At 39.1% G+C, this 23132-nt stretch overlaps 1 protein-coding gene across 11 annotated transcripts in view; it reads left to right on the top strand.

Annotated features, from left to right (window-relative positions):
* The window catches only part of TANC2 (tetratricopeptide repeat, ankyrin repeat and coiled-coil containing 2), a 558975-nt gene that overhangs the window by 490666 nt on the left and 45177 nt on the right, over positions 1-23132 (top strand). For all 11 annotated transcript variants that reach the window (XM_044000435.1, XM_044000439.1, XM_044000440.1 and 8 more), the window contains one exon: positions 19375-19483. In XM_044000435.1, the coding sequence (XP_043856370.1) occupies positions 19375-19483 (109 nt within the window). The remainder of the gene's footprint in view (positions 1-19374; positions 19484-23132) is intronic.

Consider the following 23132-nt stretch of genomic DNA (forward strand, 5'->3'; position numbering starts at 1 on the left):
TAAATTGAACATAAACAGTCCTCTTCCTGTTGCTATGCCATATTAGTAAATGTCTTTGCTAAAAGCTATCATGGGGCAGCTAGGTGATGCAGTGGATAGAGTACTGGGCCTGGAGTCAGGAAGACTCATCTTCCTGTGTTCAAATCTGGCCTCAGACTGACTAGCTATGTGACCCTGGGCAAGGGTGAGACAGGACTGTGTTTCCTCTTTGCCTCAGTTTCCTCATATTATCAAATGACTTGGAGAAGGAAATGACAAACCACTCCATTATCTTTACCAGGAAAACCCCAAATGGTGTCATGAAGATTCAGACATGACTAAAAACAACTGAACAACAAAGAGCTAATTGTGTCCATGGAATGACTATTAATGGGAATTCAGTAAACTGCACTAAGTTCTAGGGACACTAGCAAAAAACAGTGCCTGCTCTCAAGGAATTCACAGGCTGATGGGAAGTACACCAGTTGGGAATTGTGAACTATAGTTGTAGAAATAGGTATCCACAGGGTACTTCTAGAACTTCAAGGGAGCCGCCACCTTTTGGAGACCCAACCTGTGAGTGTGTCTACTGACTTAGATTACACTAAGGATCACATGCTATTGCTATTTTGATAACTTGCCAGTTGCCCTCAGTGTTTTACTGAAATAAGAAAAAGAGAATTGAGTCTGTGAAAAAACTGTGTCTCTTCAGTAGAGTCCATGCTAGTTCATTGTGGTAGCTTTTTAAAGGCCAAACATTAATCCCTTAGACTACAAACAATCTATTCCAATAAAGTCAACAAGAGGCTGAGCACCACTCTTGAAAAAGAGAATCTTAGGTCTAAGTACTAAAATGGATCTGATCCAGCCTCCTGCATTTAGGCAGGTAAGGTATAATTTATTCCCAATTTACAGATGACACAAGTGAAGCCTAGAATGTTTCAGTGATTTGGTTCATAGTCACACAACTAGCTAGTGTCAGAGCTGTTACTGCCTTCAGGGCAATTTATTTTGACAATATGTACCAAATTACTTCTCATAAAAATTTGCTTATTCCCACCCAGAAGTATCTGGTAAATATTAGGGTTTTTTGTCTTGGTTTTCTTTTGTTTTGTTTTTAAAGCATTATTGCTAGACCCCCCAAAAAACTGCTTCAGAAGGCATCAGGCCATAAATGATCTATCAAAGCTCAAAAGAAAAAAGTTAGAGCAGAGCCGAATATACCATATGATCTAACTCCTTAGAATGATTAGACATTTCAATTTCCTCATCTATAAAATGAGGGGAGTAGACTATCAGCTATAGATCTCTCATCTCTGTAATGACTGACTGACGAGGCCATGATTGAGCACAATCATGATTGAGCACCATCATGAGCACAATTATTAGCTCTTTATAGAAACAGCTATGCTTGCAAGCTTTCTGGTGATCTTCCCACCATTTTTATACTTAGTTAAGTACTTATCCATTAGCCATTTGGCCCTATATTCATGCCAGAATATAAAGCCTAAGCAGTGAAATATGCTGTGTCCTCTAAAACAATGTTCATGGAAAGGGTAAATTTTTCCCAGAATGGCTATTATTTGCTTCCAGTAAAAGTTTATTCTTCTACAGCTAAGCTGGATCCCATGGGGGTTTTGGTCTGTTTATTTGTTTTATTTGCTTTTGTTTTTGTTTTTCTGACAAAATGAGAAGTTGTCCAGAGTATGAAAAAGAAGAATCTTAATTCCCTCCTAGAACCTGTTAGAGTCTATATGAAGGTTATTATTGCTAGTCTCACTGGTAATCTTGAGTATCCAGAGTACTGATGTCAAGCAAGGAAACACAGTCCTGTCTCACATTGCCTAATAATACATTGAGAATTATTCCCAGAAAGACTTTACTAGTTTTATTAAGTGGCTTACCAACTTATCCTGAGTAATCCAAAAATTCAAAAGCATAGCTTCCATTCAAGAGGCTGTAGTGAATCAGCAGTAATCTGCAAATGAAAAATACAGTGCATTCCCCCAAAATACTGTGTACAAGTATCTCAGAGCTTTGCATTTGTGACTTACCCTTTGCAAGCATGCAGAATAAGGCTGACATATCGGGACCAACAACCATTGTGATCAAATACACATGAGGGATCATAAGATTACAGTTATCCCTTCCCTGTCGCAGGGGTTAAGGGAATAGCACCCCTTGGAAAATCTGAGTAAAATTTTTTGACCCTCTCTTCATACCAGAGATGGAGTCTGAATTATTATGGTATTAAAGATAAAATATGTTGATATTATCTAATATTATACATATTTTATGCATTTCTGAGTTTCTGTACTTTTTCTGTGTCATTTGTGTCTTTTGCAAAACTCCCCCTGGTGCAGCTAGGTGGTGCAGTGGATAGAGCACCGGCCCTGGAGTCAGGAGGACCTGAGTTCAAATCTGGACTCAGATACTTGACACTTACTAGCTGTGTGACCCTGAGCAAGTCACTTAACCCCAATTGCCTCACCAAAAAATAAATAAATAAAAGAAAACTCCCCCAAAATTCTCATTTAATTTCATATGCCAACTCATGATATATCAGAACCATGATGGGAAAGGTTACAGTGTGGAAGGGATAATTGTATACTTAATGGCAAAGAGCAGTACTAGAAATATGACCATGAGCTTTAGACTTAGCTACAGTTGAAATTCAGTCTCCTAAGCAGCAGTGTCTAGGACCAACCTTTTGTCTCAAAGTTTTGGTCTCAAAGCTTTATGTACCAGTGTGCCAATAGGAAGGAAATTTCCTGAAAACTGAGTGACATGAAAAATTCTGGCTTTTCAAGGAATTTACTTTCTCTGCCCCCAGTATTTACAAACTATACCAGTTAAGACTGAGAAAAATTTTGAAATGGGAAAATGGCCCCTAATCTTTTCTCTATCCTTTGTGCCTTTCAGTGACTCCACCCTTCCTTTCAAGTCCCAGATTCTTAATTTCCTTGGGGAACATAGGAGTTGGGTAATTCTTCATTGTCCCTCCTCATCTACCTATTCTTAACGAAGACCCAGGCTGTTGCCAATCCTTAGGCAATACACAAAGGGAGAATTATTAAGACAACTAAAGCCCTCAGAACCAATATCATTACATCCCAGACTCATTTGCTAGAATTTCAGCGCTTACCTGTTTATTCTAGACTTTTTTATTTTTTTTATGGATATAAATATGGAAGAGAATACTCCAAAAAGGTCGATGTATCTTTGTTAAGCATGGGCCATCCAAGGAAGTAATTTCCTTCAAGAAACTTAACTAGAGAGTTATCTGGTTTTTTGTTTGTTTGTTTGTTTGTTTTAAATGAGGCAATTGGGGTTAAGTGACTTGCCCAGAGTCACACAGCTCGTAAGTGTTAAGTGTCTGAGGTTGGATTTGAACTCAGGTACTCCTGACTCCAGGGCCGGTGCTCTATCCACTGCACCAGCTAGCTTCCCCCGAGAGTCATCTGTTTAAAGAGGATATCAGAGAGGACATAACATAACTGGAGTTCAAGACTTGAGTATGACTTTTTGTTTTAATAAGATCAAACTACCTGTTTTCCTTAATCACCATTTGATCAGAGAATAGATAGCTGAGAGAATGACATGATGTTCAATATACATAGAACTATCACAAAGAAAATGAAAGTCATGTAGCACCCCCTCTGGACTGTGTCTCCAACTTGTATTCACATTCACAAGTTGGGTACCCAGAGGGTGGCTGCTCCCTCAAAGTTCTAGAAGTACCCTGTAGGTTGTTATTGTTCAGTTGTTTCAGTTACGTTCAACTCTTGGTGACCCCATTTTAGAGTTTTCTTGCAAAGATACTGGAGTGGGGGGCAGCTAGGTGGCACAGCAGATAAAGCACTGACCCTGGATTCAGGAGGACCTAAGTTCAAATGTGGTCTCAGACACTTGACACTTACTAGCTGTGTGACCCTCATTGACCCAGATCCCCTAAAAGATACTAGAGTAGTTTCCCATTTCCTTCTCCAGATCATTTTACAGATGAAGAACTGAGGCAAACAGGGTTGAGTGACTTGCCCAAGGTCACATTGCTAGTCAGTGTCTGAGGCCACATTTGAACTCAGGAAGATGAATCTTCCTGATTCTAAGCTAGGTGCTCTATCCATTGCACCATCTAGCTGCCCTAGCCCTGTGGAAACCCATTTCTTTTTTCCTTTTTTTTTGGTCTCTAAATTCTTTTTAAAATCTTATTTTCATTGATAATTTTAAAACAATACATTTATTTCCCAATATATCTCTTCTCCCACCCAGAGAACCATCCCTTATCAAAAAGAATAAAAAATAAAGAGAAAGTGCATCAACAAAACCAACCAAGCTGTCAAGTGTGCCTGACACTATATGCTGTGTTCTATACCTATGGTTCCCCACCTCTACAGAGAGGGGAGGAAGAGTCAGTTCTGAATTCTATGGCTCAGTGACCCCAGATCAACATCAATGTTCCAAATAAAAAGGATTTAGAAAGAGAGAGCAAGGGGGGGTGGGGAGACAGAGATAGAGACAGAGAAAGACAAAGACAAAGACGGAGAGAAAGACAGAGTCAGCCCAGGAACCCAGAAACACAGGATTTTAGAGCCTGTATGGGAAGATGAAAACCTCCTTTTATAGATGGGGAAAATTTCATTGATGGCCCCAGTGTAAATCACTGTTTTTTTTTTTCTTTTTTTTTTCTTCCATTAAGTTTTATTTTCCCAAATTACATGTAAATACAAATTTTGACATTGATTTTTTTTTTGATGAGGCAATTGGGATTAAGTGACTTGAACTCAGGTCCTCCTGACTCTAGAGCTGGTGCTCTATCCACTGTGCCACCTAGCTGCCCCCAGAACACAAACTTTTTAAAAAAAAATCGATGTCGGAGTCAGGAGGACCTGAGTTCAAGTTTGGCCTCAGACACTTCACACTTACTAGCTGTGTTACCCTGGGCAAGTCACTTAACCCTCATTGACCCACCAAAACAAAAAAAAACCAACTCTGTGTTCCAAATTCTCTTCCTCCCCCTCCCCCCCACCTCTCCTCCCCGGAACTCAAACAATTCAATATAAGCTATACATGAGCAGTCATGCAAAACATTTCCACATTAGCCAGGTTGTGAAAGAAAACAGACAAAAACAAAACTTCAGATAAAGGTACTAACAGACAACGGCAACAAAAAAATTATACTTCGATCTGTATTCAGATACCATCAGTTCTTTCTCTGTAGATAAACTGCATTTTTCATAGAACCTTCAGAATTGTCTTGAATCATTGTATTGCTGAAAAAATAAGCAAGTCATTCGCAGCAGATCATCTTAAAGTATTGCTGTTATTTTGTATACAGTACATTTCACGTTGCATCAGCTCATGTAGGTCTTTTTTTTTTTTTTTTTGGTGAGGCAATTGGGGTCAAGTGACTTGCTCAGGGTCACACAGCCAGTAAGTGTTAAATGTCAGAGGCTGGATTTGAACTCAGGTACTCCTGACTCCAGGGCCTGTGCTCTATCCACTGAGCCACCTAGCTGACCCTCATGTAGGTCTTTAAGGGTTTTCCTGATAGCATCCTGCTCATCATTTTTTTTATAGTAAACTACATTTATATAGTACTGTAAAGAGAGATTTCCTTTCTCCTGTTCTGTGCTTTGCATTAGCTGTCCACCATGTCTTAAAGGTGCTCCTCACCTCTGCCTCATAGAATCTCTCATTTTATTCAAGATGCCGCTCAAGAACCTCCTTTTATGCACAAAGCCTTCTGATTGCTTCAACTACTAGGTCTCTACCTCCTTAACTACCTTATACTAATTATCCTTCATTTGTTATGTATTCTGTATATATTTATATATGTAAAGGTAGTCTCTCACAAAAGAATGTAAGCTCCTCAAAAGTATGTTCCAATTTTTGTCTTTCACCCAGCACAATTCCTGTAACATAGTAGGTATTTAATAAAATGCTTATTGATTGATTGATTGATCTCATACCATCAGTACTACAGTTACTCCTGATATTCCTAAAACATCACTTTCCCCCACCCCACCCCTACTGCTTCTTCCACACCCAATGAGGATTCTCACCCCCTTCCCAAACTCCTTGGAAGATGAAGATGAGAAGAAAGTCCAACATGTTGGGACACACTGATGTTTTCCTTTTCCCCTCTCATCATCACATTATGTCATGTTCCTGACAAGTCTCTCTTCTTGATTTTCCCAGTCTGAAACTAATGCAGAGTTTAGAAAATACATTTGTACAGTATTTTTTTTTGGTGAGGCAATTGGGGTTAAGTGACTTGCCCAGGATCACACAGCTAGTATGTGTTAAGTGTCTGAGGCCGGATTTGAACTCAGATCCTCCTGAATCCAGGGCCGGTGCTCTATCCACTGTGCCACCTAGCTGCCCCTGTACAGTATTTTTTAATGGATTATAGTAATAATAAGATGATATTCTAATGGGTTTTTTAATTTTGACTATATATATATATAATATATATAATTGCTATGAACCTTACTGCAATATCAGTTTCATCTATATAAATGAAAACCAACATTTGTAGAAGATGCATTCATTATAAGAAGTAACTTACAGAAATAGTCCTAAAGTCCTAAGGATGGAACTGAAAATGTCAGGTACTTCTACATCAACAGATTGAAATTTCAATGAAGATCTTTGTTTTAGATCAGTCTGTTAAGTCTTAATTCATTTTAAAAAAATGTTAAGACATAATAAGTGATGAAGCTTAGAACAGCACAGCATAAAAGACCAAAAGTAAACATGAAATGTTGAACAGCCTACCTCACAAATTCTGCCTGCTGCCTGATGTCTCCACTGGCAGAATAATCAAAGATTCCTGTTGACCTCCATCTTTCCAAGACCAGTGATGCAATAATAGACAAAGAGTTGGAAGCAGGAAGCTATGAAACAATGAGGGTGGCAACACAAACCAGACCAAGCCCCAGTTCCACAAATCTGCCCTTTGTGGACACTGTGCAGAAGGATCAGGACTTTGGTCTTTATGTTACTGAAGAACCAACTCTGTGCTCTGCATGTCTGACCTAGCTAAAATATTCTTTATAACTTGCAATTGCAAGAGGAGAAACATTCAAACCCAAAGAGTATTGGTGTTATTAAGAAGCTCTTATACCTGCCTGAGGAAGGTTGATCATTTTTATAATGTCGGGAAAACAAAATCAAATTATAGCAGTTCGGAGTTAGCTGGGAGAGGAAGAAAGGTACAAAAGCAAGAGACTTATGAGGATGTATAAGGAGTGAGGCTCTGTAAGCCAGTGGCATTTAGGGAATATTTTGAGAAGGTTAAAATATTAATGGATAATTTATTATAGCAAGTAGATCAGGTATTTTTCCATTTTTCTATTCAAACATGTAGCAAGGTTTCCCATGGGAAAGATTTCTCCTATGCAAGGTTTCTCATGGGAAAAAAATTTCTCCTATCCATAGTTTCTTAAGGCTAGCAATACCTAGTTGACCCATAGGCTTTTTTTTAAATGGTGCCAATTTTAAATAGATTTTATTCCCCAGAAAAAGAATTGAATTTCCACTTGTTTACAGTAAGACAAAGTACAATGTTCACTTCTCTCCCTCTGCACACATTCAGGTATTCAGAAGGCCCAGACTTATACAAGTAGCTTAAATGTTATTTTTTAACTGCTGCTGCCTTGGCTACAAATTTGAATTCTTCGGTTTTTGGAAAACTATGTGGTATGCTCATTCTTCTGGCTAACTAACTTCTTCAGTGGTGGGTCCAGAAGTAGCACTTCTGAATTTGGACTGCTCAGCCACCTGGGAATTCAATAGGCAATGCCTAGACACTCTGATACAGCTTGATAATGGTAGGATTGCAAACCTTCTCCAGTTCTTTTTTGGATCTTTTTCAGGAGGTGATTGGTGAATTCTTTCAATTTCTGTTTTACCTTCTGTTTCTAGAATATCAGGGCGATTTTCCCTGATAATCTCTTGGAAGATGATGTCTAAACTCTTGTTTTGATCATGGTTTTCATGTAGTCCAATAATTTTCAAATTATCTTTCCTGGAACTATTTTCCAGGTCAGCTGTTTTTCCAAGAAGATATTTCACATTGCTCTCTATTTTTTTATTCATTGGGATTTGCTTTATTGTGTCTTGGTTTCTTATAAAGTCACTAGCTGCCATTTGTTCAATCCTAATTCTTAGGCAATTATTTTCTTCAGAGAGCTTTTCCATTTGGCTTTTAAAGCTGTTGCCTTTTTTCTCATGACTTTCCTGCATCACTCTCATTTTTTTCTCTACCTCTCTTACTTTATCTTCAAAGTCTTTTTTGAGCACCTCTATGGCCTGAGACCAATTCATATTTTTCTTGGAAGCTTTGGATGTAGTAGCCCTGACATTGCTATCCTCTTCTGAGGATGTACCTCAATCTTCCTTGTCACTAAAGAAACTTCCTGTGGTCTGCATCTTTCTCTGTCTGCCCATCTTGCTAGCCTATTTTTTAACTTTTGACTCCTTCTAGGGGCAGCTAGGTGGCACAGTGGATAGAGCACTGGCCCTAGAATCAGAAGTACCTGAGTTCAAATCCGGTCTTAGACACTTGACACTTACTAGCTGTGTGACCCTGGGCAAGTCACTTATACCCCAATTGCCTCAAAAAAAAAACCAACTGTTATCCCAGTCTTTGGGGGCAGCTAGGTGGCACAGTGGATAAAACACTGGCCTTGGATTCAGGAGGACCTGAGTTCAAACCCAGTCTCAGACACGACACTTACTAGCTGTGTGACCCTGGGCAAGTCACTTAACCCTCATTGCCCCACAAAAAAAAAAAATAAAACAAAAAAACAAACTTTTGACTCCTTCTTAAAGTGGGGCACTGTTTCCAGGTTGCACTGTCCCAAGCTTCAGGGGGTCCCAGATGGTATGATTTAAGGAGAGGCACTTTCTACACCCCCCACCCCACCCACCCCCACCTGTGCTCTGGTCTCAAAATAGCCCCAAGCCTACTTGCTCTTCAACTAGAAAACAAAATTTTTGTTTCACTGGGTTGACAGCTCCGGTGAGCCTGTGCCCCTCTCCCACCTGGACCACTGCCACTCAGGGCTGCTTCCTAGTTCCCAGAAGGGGTAAAACAATTGAGTTCTGCCTCAGTGCCAGCAGAGACCCTTGTAATCTTCCCCCAGCCAACCCCTCAGCCCTCTCACCAGACTGTAAGCTTAATTCCAGAAGACGGTGGCACTGCAGCTGATTCAAAGGCTCTGGAGGTTACTTCAATCTAAGGAACACCCCTGGAAGCAGGGGCAATTCCATTGAGCTCAAACTCACCAAATAAGTTGTTATTCTTTGTCATTTTTCTCTCACCTTCATAAATCTAAATAAGTAAGCACACAGCGCTTGTTGTCTGAGTAAGTAGAAAAGGTCTGTGCCTGCTTAGTAGGGTTGGTGGTATGGCATTTTATTAGAACTGTCAATAATTTTAATACCAAAGGAGAGAGAAGTGGCAGCCAACAATAGCAAGTAAACAAGATTTATCCCCAAACAAGATGGTGACCTGAACAGTTGTATCATAAGTAACAGCTTCATCAGGATTAATACGCTTGTTTAGCTCTTTGCCATTGAAGAAATCTTTTTTTTTTTTTTTTTTAGTGAGGCACTTGGGGTTAAGTGACTTGCCCAGGGTCACACAGCTAGTAAGTGTTAAGTGTCTGAGGCCAGATTTGAACTCAGGTACTCCTGACTCCAGGGCTGGTGCTCCATCCACTGCGCCATCTAGCTGCCCCTGCCATTGAAGAAATCTTGAAGAAAGTTTCTGGATCTTGGGAATATGAACACACTCACGCACTAAAAAAATATCATGAATCTGAGACTTAATCCTGTTTGGCATCCCTTAGGGCCATTTTCACAGGACCCCATATGTCATGGAAGAGGTCAGCTCTTCAAAATAGGCATGGATGACAGAAATATAGAAATCAATACCTTTATAGAGGGAGTCGATCACAATAGTAGCCTGGGTACTAGAAGAGAAGCTTTCCACATTCATAAGTGGTGCTTTCACTTGAACTCAGCAATGAGATGATTGGACTGGTGCTTGTCAAAGTCATCTTTTCCCCAAGTGGGTGTCCCCAGCTGTGGATGACTTCAAAGATGCCATCTTCAGTGGCAAAAATGGAAACATTGAAAATACCACTTACAAGGTCAAAGATCGGTACAATCTTCTCAGCACCAACCTTTTTGACCAAATTATAGGCAATTGTAGCAGTTGGTTCATTATTGATTCAAAGTACATTGAGACCATCTATGGTTCAAGCATCTTTGATGGTCTGACATTGGGGAAACATTTCCAATCGTTGTTACTGTAACCATAGTATTTGTATCAGTCTTCCTAAGGTAAGCTTGAGCAATTTATTTCATCTTGATCAAAGAAGTTTCTTCTAGATAGAAACTTTTGGTCTACCCTTTGTATTCTACTTAGATTTAGGCCTGCCTGATTCACCACCATTGAATTTGAGTGAAAGGCCAACACTTCATGTCTGATTGAACAACTGTGTCATCTTATCTGTTAGCCATCAGATTCTTGGTATCAAAAACTATATTGATAAGATTCACTGTAGCTTGTTTCTTTGCAGCATCCCTGATTAAATATTCCAAGTTAGTGAAGGTAACCTAACTTGGGTTGGCTCTGTTTTCTTTGTCATTATCAATAATATCCACTTTCCCATGTTGGAAGACTCCCACACATGATTAAGTAGTGCCATGATCCATGTCAGCAGCAGGTTCTTTTGACAAGGTTGCTGGAGCATCAAGGTAGTTGCTGCCCAATGAGGAGTAACAAGGGCTGTTGCTGTGGTAAGATCCTACTCACAGACTTTTGCAATAATGTTAATGTCTCCAGAAACATAACAAAGTCATACTGGGCTAGAGTTCTGAATCCACAATACCTTGAGCAGTGCAAGATGCTGAGGAACTTTGAACAATGTGCAGTGTCTTAGGAAGGGTAGTTTTAAGTTTGTCTGCAGAAAAAAAAATCAAGTCAAAAGCTTGTAATTCAGTGTTAGGGAAGGACTACAGGAGACATACAAATTCAGGCCCTTATTGCCATCTGCCTATACTCTTGTAATAGCCTTCTTACACGTCTTCCCCCTCCAATGCATCCTTCATATTCTACCAGAATAATCTTCCTTCTTCATAGTTCTTTGTATTCCATCTATAAAATTAGAAAGTTGCACTAGACGATCTCTCAAGACCCTTATAGCTCTCAGTCCTGTGATTCAGTTGTATAGACCCTGTGCTCAAAATTCTAGTATCTCTGTTTCCCACTGAGTAAAGTTTAGGCTCCTTTGTGTGGTCTTTGGAGGTTGTAACTGTCTGGCACCATCCTACCTTTCCAGCCTTCTTTCCTATTGTTCTTCTTCATTCATACTAAGCTCCAATAAAACTGGCTTTTCTCTTTCCCTAAAACACATGATACAATCTTACTGTGCCTAGAATGCCATTCCTCACTCCCCGCCCCCAATTCCACCTGTTGGAATTCTACCCATATTTTAGGATCCAACCAAAATGTTATCTTCTCAAGGAAGCCTTCCCTGATACTCTCTGTCATTAATAACCTTCCCCTCTCTGATCTTACATAAATAATACTTTATTTTGTAACTGTCTGATTATGTAACATAGTGTATTTTAGTTATCTGTGTCTATCTGTATCTACTAGACTGTAAGCTTCACAAAGGCAGGAATTATACCACCCACACCCACCCACCTACCCCTGCCCCAGCACCTAGCACAGTGCTTTGTACATGGTACTGAAGATACCTAAGAACTCATAGCAAATTGCCACACCTTCCTTCCATCTTGTTCATCAATGCAGAGCGGCATTGAGACTGCTCTTAGCTAATGCAAGCTCCTGAAAAATTCCACGAGTCAATCATATTATAAATAATTTCATTTGGCTCTCCTGCAATCAAAAATGTACATACAAGTCTCTTTCAGCCTTGGAAACAAGTCATGCTTGTTGGGAATAGGGAGCCAATTGTTCTGAAAAGTCAATGGGGGCATAGATATGACATAACTAATATAAAACATAGGGATGACATATATGTTATCCAAGGGGCCACCAGACCAATTTTGTGGCAAGGTGTTCTCCTTTATACAAATATCTAATATGGAGGAAAAATACTTTTTTCATTTGGTGTCCATTCATTGGCACTGAGATAAATGTAGCCCCAATACTACCCTTACTTCCTCATTTGATTTTCAGTCTCTAGCATCCCAGGAAATAGGAATATTCCTCTAAATAGGGTCAAATGTGTAATCTACAGCAGGGCTTCTTAAACTCTTTCCATTTGTGGCCCCTTTTCCACCCAAGAAACCTTTACAGGACCCTGAGTATATAGGTATATAAAATCGGTATACATCACCTTTTACTGTTGCCAAATTATTTGTGGCCCCCACATTCAGTTACACAACCCCATCTGGAGTTGTGACCCACAGTTGAAGAAACTTTCATCTACAAAATCTAAAGCAGAATCTCCATGACAAAGGAGAAATTAGAGAAAACATTTACTGGATACATTTAGACTACTTGTTATAGTGTACTCATAACTTCACTCATCAGAACTCTAAAACCAGTGTGAGCAAGAATCTCTTGATAGAAAAAAAAGTTTCATTTTGTATAATCATGAAGACCTGTAATGTAATGAAAAGAGCTCTGGACTCAAGTTTGAAAACTTGGTTCTAGGTCTGGTTCTGCCAGTTTATTTGAATCTCTTTCCTTATCTGTAAATTTGGGGGATAAGGGAAAGTAGATCATAAATATTTCTACCACCTACCTCATAGAATGGATATAAAGAAGACATTTTGCATTAAACAGGGTATCCCAAAAGTCAGCACAATTTTAAGCTTCATTATAGGCATGCCTCAGAGATATTGTGGGGTTGGTTCTAGACCACTGCAATAAAGCAAATACCACCATAAAGCAAGTCACAAGATTTTTTTGGTTTCCCAGTGCATATAAAAATTATGTTTACATTACACTGTAATCTGTTAAATGTGCAATAGTATTATGTTTTTATAGTCTAGATTTCATTTTTTTTTTTTTAGTGAGGCAATTGGGGTTAAGTGACTTGCCCAGGGTCACACAGCTAGTAAGTGTTAAGTGTCAGAGGCCAGATTTGAACTCAGGTACTCCTGACTCCAGGGCCGGTGCTTTATCCACTGCGCCACCTAGCCGCCCTATTATGTTTTTATGTACATACCTTAATATTGTTTAAAAAATACTTTATTGCTAAAAAATGCTAACCATCATTGGAGCCTTCAGTGAATCATCATCTTTTTGCTGGCGGAGGGTCTTGCCTAGGTATTGATGGTTGCTAATTGATCAGGGTAGTGGTTGCTGATGGTTGGGGTGGCTGTGGCAATTTCTTAAATAAGACAATGAAGTTTGCCACCTTGATGGACTCTTCCTTTCCTTGAACACTTAGACACCATGGTAGGGTTATTAATTAGACTAATTTCAATATTGTCATGTCTCAGGGAACAGGAAGGCCTGAGGAGAGGGAGAGAAATGGGAATGGCTGGTTGGTGGATCAGTCAGAATGCACACATTTATCTATTAAGTTGGCTATTTTAAATGGACACAGTTTGTGGTCCCCTGAGACACATACAATAGTAATATCAAAGATCACTGACTGCAGATCATCATAACAGATAGAATAATAATGAAAACGTTTGAAATATTGTGAGGATTACCCAAATGTAACACAGACGTATAATATGAACACATGCTGTTGGGGAAATGGAGCCAATAGTCTTGCTTGACACAAAGTTGCCACAGACCTTCAATTTGTTTTTTTAAAAAACCAACCACAGTATCTACGAAATGCAGTAAACAAAGTATGTCTATAGCTTAAATTTAGCTATTTAGCAATCATAGCCATTATAGCCTAAAACTACACTGACTTTTGGAATGTCCCATTATAAATGTGAGTTATGGGATGAGGGGGTGGTCCAGAAAGTTGGTTACTAATAAGCTCTCCAACTTGGAAAATAGATAATTTGGGAGTAGCTTTAATCTTACTTAGTGCATATAATTGTTTACTTATAGATATTTGAGGTCTGGGAAAGGGAAGGGTGGAGAAACTTAAAACTAAAGTATTAAAGACCACTGCAAGTTGAAGGTAAGGGGGGGTGTGGATCAATATATGCCATCTTTGAATTAATAATATTCAATTTGTAAATATTTTTATACTTTTTAGAAGTACATCTGTATGGAGCAAACTGCCTCAGTTTACCCAAATAACTCAAGGAGACCACCAAGTCAAGCAGAGACAGATTTATTACATTCCCATAGGAATGGGCAAGCTCAATACTTGAGCCGCGCTAGCTAATACATGCCTTGACCTTTTATAGGGGAAGTCCCCACACACACTAGGTCGAGCTCACAATCTAACATCTAATCCTGTCTCACTCAGGGTGCATGTTCAGCTCGTGATCAATGTATGGAGACATGCATATGTGTTCCAGGAACAAGGGGGAAAAGGGGAGGGGGAACAAGGTCAAACCAAAGGAAGAGGAAACAGTCAGATGTTTCAGATCTCACAGTTCCCACTGACTCCCCTCTCCTGGCCCCTGTCTCTAAAGATATTCAACCTGAATAACAGGAAGAGTCACTCAGGTGCTTCAGCATTGTTCTGTAGTCATGTTAATTCTAGAAGGATGACAGGGTTAAAATTTATCTTCGATTATGTTGGGAAGAAAAGAATAATCCATTGTTGGGACCCCAGGGCCAAGGGGATTCTGCTCTGAGAAAAAGAGACATGTCACTTAACATCTGGTCTCAACTCAATTGCTGCATCCTGTGCCGAGCCCTGTCCTTTCTTCTTGAGTCCCGAGTATTGAATTGGTGGGCTAACTCCCTGACCCACTGACTGGGGTTCTGACACATGATGGATTGCAGACAAAACTAATATGTAGCTGACAAGTGGGGAGACTGAGCAGAAGTAAAAATACTGTTAATTGGCAATAAAACTTAAAGGAGACAGTGAGAATTTGACAAGCAATAAATTTCTAAATGAACTATACTGGGGCAGGGCTGGGTACCTTCCAGACCCTATCCTCAGAGTTTAATCTGACTCAAATCCATAATCATATCATACACATCTAAATGGCTTCAGATCCCACTTCTGATACATTATTTCTTGGAGCAGAAAGATGGTTAAATGAGAAGCGTCAGATTTGGTTTCAAATTCTGCTACCTCATGTCTCCACTTCCTTTTACCTCTGAGACATTGCAAAAGTCTCTTTAACTTCTCTGAGCCTCAGGTCTCTTATTTGTAAAATTAGGGGATTGGAGTATATGATCTCTGAGTTACCCTCAAACCCCAAATCTTATGATACTTATACTAAAAATATATTTAGCAGGGGCAGTTAGGTGGCACAGTGGATAGAGCACTGGCCCTGGATTCAGGAGGACCTGAGTTCAAATCCGGCCTCAGACACTTAACACTTACTAGCTGTGTGACCCTGGGCAAGTCACTTAACCCCAACTGCCTCACCAAAATAATTAATTAATTAATTAAAAATATATTTAGCTAAGAAGAAAGAAAAAGACAGGTAAGACTAAAGCACCGACTTAACAATCTTAGTTATTGTTCTTGGCTATTCCTTTGATTTTCACACTTTTAGCAAGTATTTATTGAATCCATCCCTTGTAGATTACATGGTACTATGTACATTGCAGTATACTTCTGACCTCCATACAGAGATATCTTAGACATAATCTTGTTTCTTAGTTAACTCATTAGAGTTGGGAAGACAAGACACAGACATATGAAATGTTGAAATAATAATACAAAAGAATATACTGTTAGTTGCCCAAATAATTGATCCACATAAATTTCATTGGTGATTAATAGAGAGAAAAATCATTTGAATTGGAAGATTAAGAAAGGCTTTGTGAAGAAGGATGAGCTGGACCTTAAATGATGAGTAAGATTTGGATAAACAAAGGGGAGAAAGACCATTCTGGCTAGGACAGAGGATTCATTTTGAAAAGTAGTGGGAAAAAATGTTGGAAAAAGTAGTTTGTAGCTAGATTATAAAAGGCTTTGGTTGTATACGCCAGGTGGAAGACCTTTTAACTTGATCAACAGGGAAGCAGTGGAGATTTTCAAGACAGCGATTTTTTTTTTTTTTGATGAAAGGTTTGTAGAAAGATTAGTCTAGCATTAGTATTCTCGATGGATCAAAAGGAGGAAAGAATAGAAGCATGGAGAACAATTAAGAGACTGTTGTAAGGTAGTGCAGTAATAATCCTAAATGGAGTTAATGAGGGGGTATACTGGAGGGGGTTGGGGAGAGTGGTGGCATGAATACAAAGAGGAAAGAAAGGATGGAGTGTAAAGATAGAAAGGGCTCAAACTAATGGAGGTGGAATTACCCCACAAAGTAACCCAAGAGTTTACTAGACTAGTACTAGACTAGCATTTTTATAAAAGTTATATGAAAAGGTATTCAAGAGAATGTCATTTTAGCTACCTACAAGGTATAGTCATTTTATCAAATAACAAGGGAAGAGAAATACTCTATCCTCATCCTCAAGTCTTGCTTTAAGTATAAGCAATAATTCATGTTAGGCTCAACCCCTGCTTCTCCATGCCCCCCAGGAATTGTTCAATAACCCCTATGGAATCCTTCCTAATTTCTTATTCCCAGACTTTATTATATCCCATTCATTTGCATGGGACATGAGATAGCAGAATTTGAAACCAGATCTGACACTTCTCACTAAATCACCTTTCTGCTCCAAATGGTGTATTATATCCCATTCATCATGAGTAGTCATTTATTATCAATAATAATTCAGCCTGTTGAAGTTGCATAGTGAAGGCATTTCCAAGTATCAATAAATTTATGGCACCCAACTTCAGTTCTGTCTTATTTGAAGAATTAATGTCTCTGATATCAGTTTACAAACTACTTGTCCTATTTCATATTCCACTAGCCTATGAAATGTACACATGTTTTATATATTATCTAGATTAACTCACAATCTTCCATTCAGACCTGTTATTGCTTTTCTCCATTCTCTGTACATAGCCCACATTTCGCAATTAGTATTGGATTTATATCACTATGCATTCACAATCATATAGTATTCTTAATCCTTTTCACACCACTTACTGTGATCACTGTCATACACCTGTTACAAGACAGTAAAGCTGCCCCTTTCTTTTATTGTTTTCATAGCCATACTCCTAGAAGAAGCTGTCTAAGGGGCAGCTAGGTGGTACAGTGGATAGAGCACCGGCCCTGGAGTCAGGAGGACCTGAGTTCAAATCCAGCCTCAGACGCTTAACACTTAATAGCTGTGTGACCCTGGGCAAGTCACTTAACCCCAATTGCCTCACCAAAAAAAAAGAAAAGAAAAAGCTGTTTATACATATTGCTTCTATTTCTACTGTTCTTGCTCACTTCTCAATCCTTTGCACTTTAATTTCTGACTTAATCGCTCAACTAAAACCACGCTTTCCACTGATAGATGAGGGGTTGGACCTGATGGTTTCTAAGGTCCCTTCCACCTATAAATCTATTAACCTGTGAACATATGATCCTTCTATCTCTTAATTGCCAAATCTAATAGCCGTTTCTTACTCCTCATCTTTCTTGACTTATCTACAATGATTGAGATTGATAACAACCTTCTCCTTGTGCATACCCTTGCTTCTCTAGGATTTTATGGTACTAAACTCTAGGTTTTCTTCCTATCTAACTATTCTTTCACAAACTCCTTTCTTGGATCATTGTCCATTTCGTAATCCCTAACTGTGAGTGTATCTCATAAGATCCTGTTTGAATTACCTTGATGCAAATAACTCACATATATGAATATCCACCCCCAGCCTCTATTTTTCTGTTCTTTCCATATAGAAATGTTAATTTTTGTGAATGCTCATCAAGTTCAGAATAACAAAAAAGTAACTTTTATGAAGCCAAAGAATGGTTAAATTTCCTCTTGACAATTTTCCTATGATATCTCCTTTATAATATGTGATTTCTGCCCTTCCTGGCATAACAAAAGGAACCTATCAGAAGGCCTTCTGTTTCTCAGGGATTTTTACACAGACATTTAAAAAATTATAGAAATAAATGGGTGTTTTTGTGAAAATATCCACTTTTCTAACTCTCAAGAGAGTGTCCTCACCTGGGACCAGTCAGTACTATTTCCATTTGTTTGGTCAAGTCATTGGAATTTCAGGCAAGATCTTTCTTATATGTGACTCCACGGATAGCAGCAGAGGAGCTATGTCACCTGGGAGCACAAAATGCTTTGATTGCCACCATCCTGTTGGAGAGAGTATTCAGTTAGTGTCAAGGCCTCCACAAGGCTACCTACAGTGCAAGAGAAGGAAACCTTAAATTATCAGGGTTTGGGGTAACTTCCAAAGTTCATTGACCTCTATTTTATGATCTGGATTTTATAAATTTGGACATGAAAAGAAAAAACTGTTGCTACCATCTGTGAGGGGGCTATATGTGAGCTTTAGAATTCTAGCAGTACTATGGGGAGAAAGGATGTGAGTTAGTCACCCACTGTGGTTCAGTATATAAATGGTAAGAACTTTATTCAGTCATTTTTCAGTCATGTCCAACTCTTTGTGACCCCATTTGGAGTTTTCTTGGCCAAAGATACTGGAGTAGTTTGCCATTTCCTTCTCTAGCTCATTTTACAGATGAGGAAACTGAGGTAAACAGGGTTAAGTATCTTGTCCAGAATCATATAGCTAGTAGGTGTCCGAGGCCAGATTTGAACTCAGGAAGATGAATCTTCCTGACTCCAGGACTGGCACTCTATTCACTATGCCACTTAGCTGCCCTGGTAAGACCTTACAGCCATTAAAAAGGCACATTTTCAAGTTTACCTGCCAAGTAACAGACCCCGTTCCCTGGGAGTCAGTGAGATACAGCTTTGTCAGAGAAAAAGTCATTGCTGAACTTACAAATGGTGAGGGGCATAGAAGCTTTAAAAAATAATAAAATGGAGCAGCTAGGTGGCGCAGTGGATAAAGCACCAGCCCTGGATTCAGGAGTACCTGAGTTCAAATCCGTCCTCCGACACTTGACACATACTAGCTGTGTGACCCTGGGCCAGTCACTTAACCCCCATTGCCCCGCAAAAAAAAAAAAAAATATATATATATATATATATATATATAATAAAAATAAAATGGGGGCAGCTAGGTGGCACAGTGGATAGAGCACTGGCCCTGGAGTCAAGAATACGTGAGTTCAGATGGGGCCTCAGACACTTAACACTTACTAGCTGTGTGACCCTGGGCAAGTCACTTAACCCCAATTGGCTCACCAAAAAAAAAAAAATAATGATAATAATAAAATGAACTTGATTTTTATTTCTTCTCTTTCTCTTTCCAGGAGTGGTCATACATTACTTGCCTTCTGGTTTTCCCGTCAAGAAGGAAAGCTAAACCGACAGCAGACTATTGAGTTGGGACATCACATCCTCAAAGCACACATTTTTAAGGTAGCAAGGGAATTCAAAAGCTTATTATTTCCATTATCAGAACTCTGCTGACCACTATATGCATGAAGATACCTGTTGTTTCAATATAATCCCTACTTTCTTAAATCATATTATTACAAAATATTATATCCTTAAGAATCTTTAAAGTATAATCAAAACCTCAGGTATATAGAACCCTCAGACATCCTTAAGAACTGAAAAATCACAGAACCTTTTAAAATGTATTTTTATAATGATTTATTATTTTGTTCTGAGGCTTTAATAAAATGTATTGAAGTTTCTCTGACTTATTAAACATATTGGATATTATAATTCAGCCTTTTAGTAATAACCCTAAACCATGCTCATAATAGACACCAATTCAAAGTACTATATTGTGATGAAGGACTCTTCATAATGTATCAAGGTCCTGGGCTATTTGACCTCTGTGACCCCAGATTATAATTTTTTTTTAATTCTAGTTTCTGCTTTTTATAATTCTTCTATGTCCTTTTCTGGTAGCTGTCACCTCTCATTGCTATTCATGGTATATATCTGTAGTAGCCCTTCTCCCCCTTCCCTTCTAATTAACTATTTCTAATTTGCTGTCAGCTTAGACATTAATTAGCAGACTCTGAGGACCTCTGCAGACTCTCAGGGGTAGAAAAGCTACTTACTATATGCTTTAATGCTTGGGACTTTGTGATATCTGTTTTTGTGTTAGAGTATCTAAGCAATCCGACACCACTATGGAAATCAATGAAAAATTTATCTGTTGTCTTTGAGATAACAATTTTTATCTCCCAAAAAGTAGAGTTTAAAAGATCCAAAAGGTTCCAGAATTCAGCTTTGTTTTAGGCAATTGAGACAGCATGTTGAATTTTATTCAGCCTTCTTATGTTCAGTTCATCTCAGACAGCAATCACTTGATTTGTTTGTGTGGATGCATCTGGGATTTCTCAGGCCCCACCTCCTCCCTTCCAGAAACACAGACTCATTGTTATCAACTGAGAGAGAGAGAAGCCACAGCAAGCCCAAGACAAGGAGGAATGCGGTAATGAGTGGGCATTCTTACCAGAGTAAGAATAACAGTAAGGGAATTGCAGGCACAACAGAAGGAGACGCCATCCCCAAGTTAACAGCAGAAAAGTCAAGGCCATAATTTCAGGGATAGTGAAGAGAGTAGAAATGAAGGATACGTCTGCATGATAAAGATAATAACAATGTTCCTTCCACTGAGTCCAATTAAAACGGTTATATCCCTGTGAGAGCCAGCATAAGAGGCAGGGCTGACACACTCCCTAAAGGAATGAAAGCACACTGAGTCAGGGCATAAGAGCTCTGTCACAAGCAGTGGCTGACCAGCCACCAGGGGTAGATCCTCACAGTTGTTCCTTATTGTTATAGCTCATCAGTTTCAGGGCTGCATAAAGTAGTAGCACAGCAGGGGCCAATGCTGCGATCAGTAGACTGGTCCATTTAAATATCAGAAAGCCAGGACAGTTATACCATTCACTCAGTTAACAATGGGTTTTTGTTCAATTGAATGCCACAGCAGTAAATGTATGATATGGAAGATGGAGATGAGTTTACACATCCTGGTGAGCTCCTACACTAGCCATGGTCTTATAGTACCATCTTTTTCTGTTCTTAAGTAGTAATTGTTATAACCTGCTGACATTTTCTTCCATAGTATTCAGAGTCTGGGATTTGGACATTTGTATTTTGATATTGTTCTATCTTGTCTGTACTTGAGTTGTGGGAGTGAACTGATGTTTTCTCAGGTCACAAACAGCCTGTGATGCAGATTTTCCCTGGGTTCTGTTAATTCATGTGTGCTTAAGATTTATTAGTCTAAGGCTTTTCTGTGCTATCCCCATAATGGGGAATAGTGAGCTGGGAAGTCAGTCTGTGACAGTCAGTGAACAGGTTTTTATTACGTACTTTCTATGTATCAGGAACTTTGATAGGTACAAAAAGGAGGAGATAGTCCCTGTTCTCAAGGAACTCATTGGAGAGATGGGGGAGATACAGTATATGTGGGAGAGTGGTGGCCAGAGTGGTCAGAGTTTGGTGCAGAAACTCATGGGTGTCCCCAAGGCTCTTTCAGGAGGTCCACAAAATCAAAACTATTTTCATAAAACCACTAAGATGTTTAAATTTCTAATCTGATAAATATTGATAGATATAACTACATATACAGAAGCTCTTTGGGGATAGGGGTTCCCACATTTTAAGAGCATGAAGGGGTCCCAAAATTTAAAATTGAGAATTCCTCATGTAGGCAATCATAGGGATCGTAAATAGAACCATACAGTGGAAATTGCTGCACCTTTTCCAGTAGCAATGACAGGATCGATTTGACCTTTGTTCCTGGATTAAGAGCAAGATGTGAAAGTTGGGGGAGGAAATAAGAACAAAGGAACAATATAGCCATACAGGCAGGGCAAAATACAAGGTCTAGGACCAACTAAATGCAGCAGGTTATGTGTTTCTTGTATTTTCATAACTGAGATCTTACAGCGGCAGACACGGAGGTAGAAAACAGCAGTAAATTATGTCTTCTATTACATCTTCTGTCCTAGTTATGCCTCAGAACAATCTGAAATGAAAAGCTCTGATTGTGCTTTGCTACCCCACAAACCCATTGTGGAATCTCAGACCCTTTTCCTTGCCAAAAAGTTCCTCCCTAAGAGACTCACCTGGGTTCTGCTGCATGTTTCTCTTTCAGTCATCTATTGTTCACTTTTGTTCATGAAAGGCCTTTCCAGAAGTGAAGAGTCTGAGTCACCAAGTGCTGTAATTTTGTAATTTTGTCTTTGTAGGGCTACAGGGTGGAGTGAACTCTGGAACTACACTGAGTAGACTGTTACTGAAAGTAGCACCTGCAATCCTTAAAAATAAAATGGAATTGTGAAGCCTTATTTGTCAAATAAACCCACATCACTGTTTGGTGATACCTTTGCTTACAGTTATTTGTGTATGTTTTCATATCCTCTCCCTAGTCTGGAATCTCCACTGAGGTTCTTGAGATGTAGCTTAACTAAAGGTAACTAAGTAGGTGCGGTAGATAGAGCACCAGGCCTAGAGTCAGGAACACCTGAGTTCAAATCCAGTTGTATTGCTTACTAGATGTGTGACCCTGGGCAAGTCATTTAACGCTGTTTGCCTCAGTTTCCTCATCTGTAAAGTGAGCTGGAAAAGGAAATTGCAAACCACTCCAGTATCTTTGCCAAGAAAACCCCAAATGGAATTGTAAAGAATCAAACATGACTGAAACAATTGAACAACAAATATTAGCTAAATATTTTATTGCCCCTAGTCCTTAACAAGAGGACCTATATTCTAGTCAGCTTTGGGAACTAAGTCCTCAGTTTAACAGGCTAAAAAAGAGCTACTGGTTGGCTTCACCATAAAAAAATAGTATGTAGGATAGAGAAGAAGGTAATAGAATATATGTGCCTTGGAACCTCCTTTATATTCACAAGCCATAGCACAGAGTTGCTAACATAGTAGGTACTTAGTAAATGTTTGTTGAGTTAAACTGATTCTACTTTAGCTTTTCTCTCCTCCCTACTCCTGGGATTTGCTGCTGGAAAAATAAAACCCATTGTAGTGAGGAATTAGGTACCACAGACCAGTCCAATTCTCTTTAAAGTGGTTTGGCTCC

This window comes from Dromiciops gliroides, chromosome 4 (genome assembly GCF_019393635.1).
Source record: "Dromiciops gliroides isolate mDroGli1 chromosome 4, mDroGli1.pri, whole genome shotgun sequence".
In the NCBI taxonomy this organism is placed as follows: domain Eukaryota; kingdom Metazoa; phylum Chordata; class Mammalia; order Microbiotheria; family Microbiotheriidae; genus Dromiciops; species Dromiciops gliroides.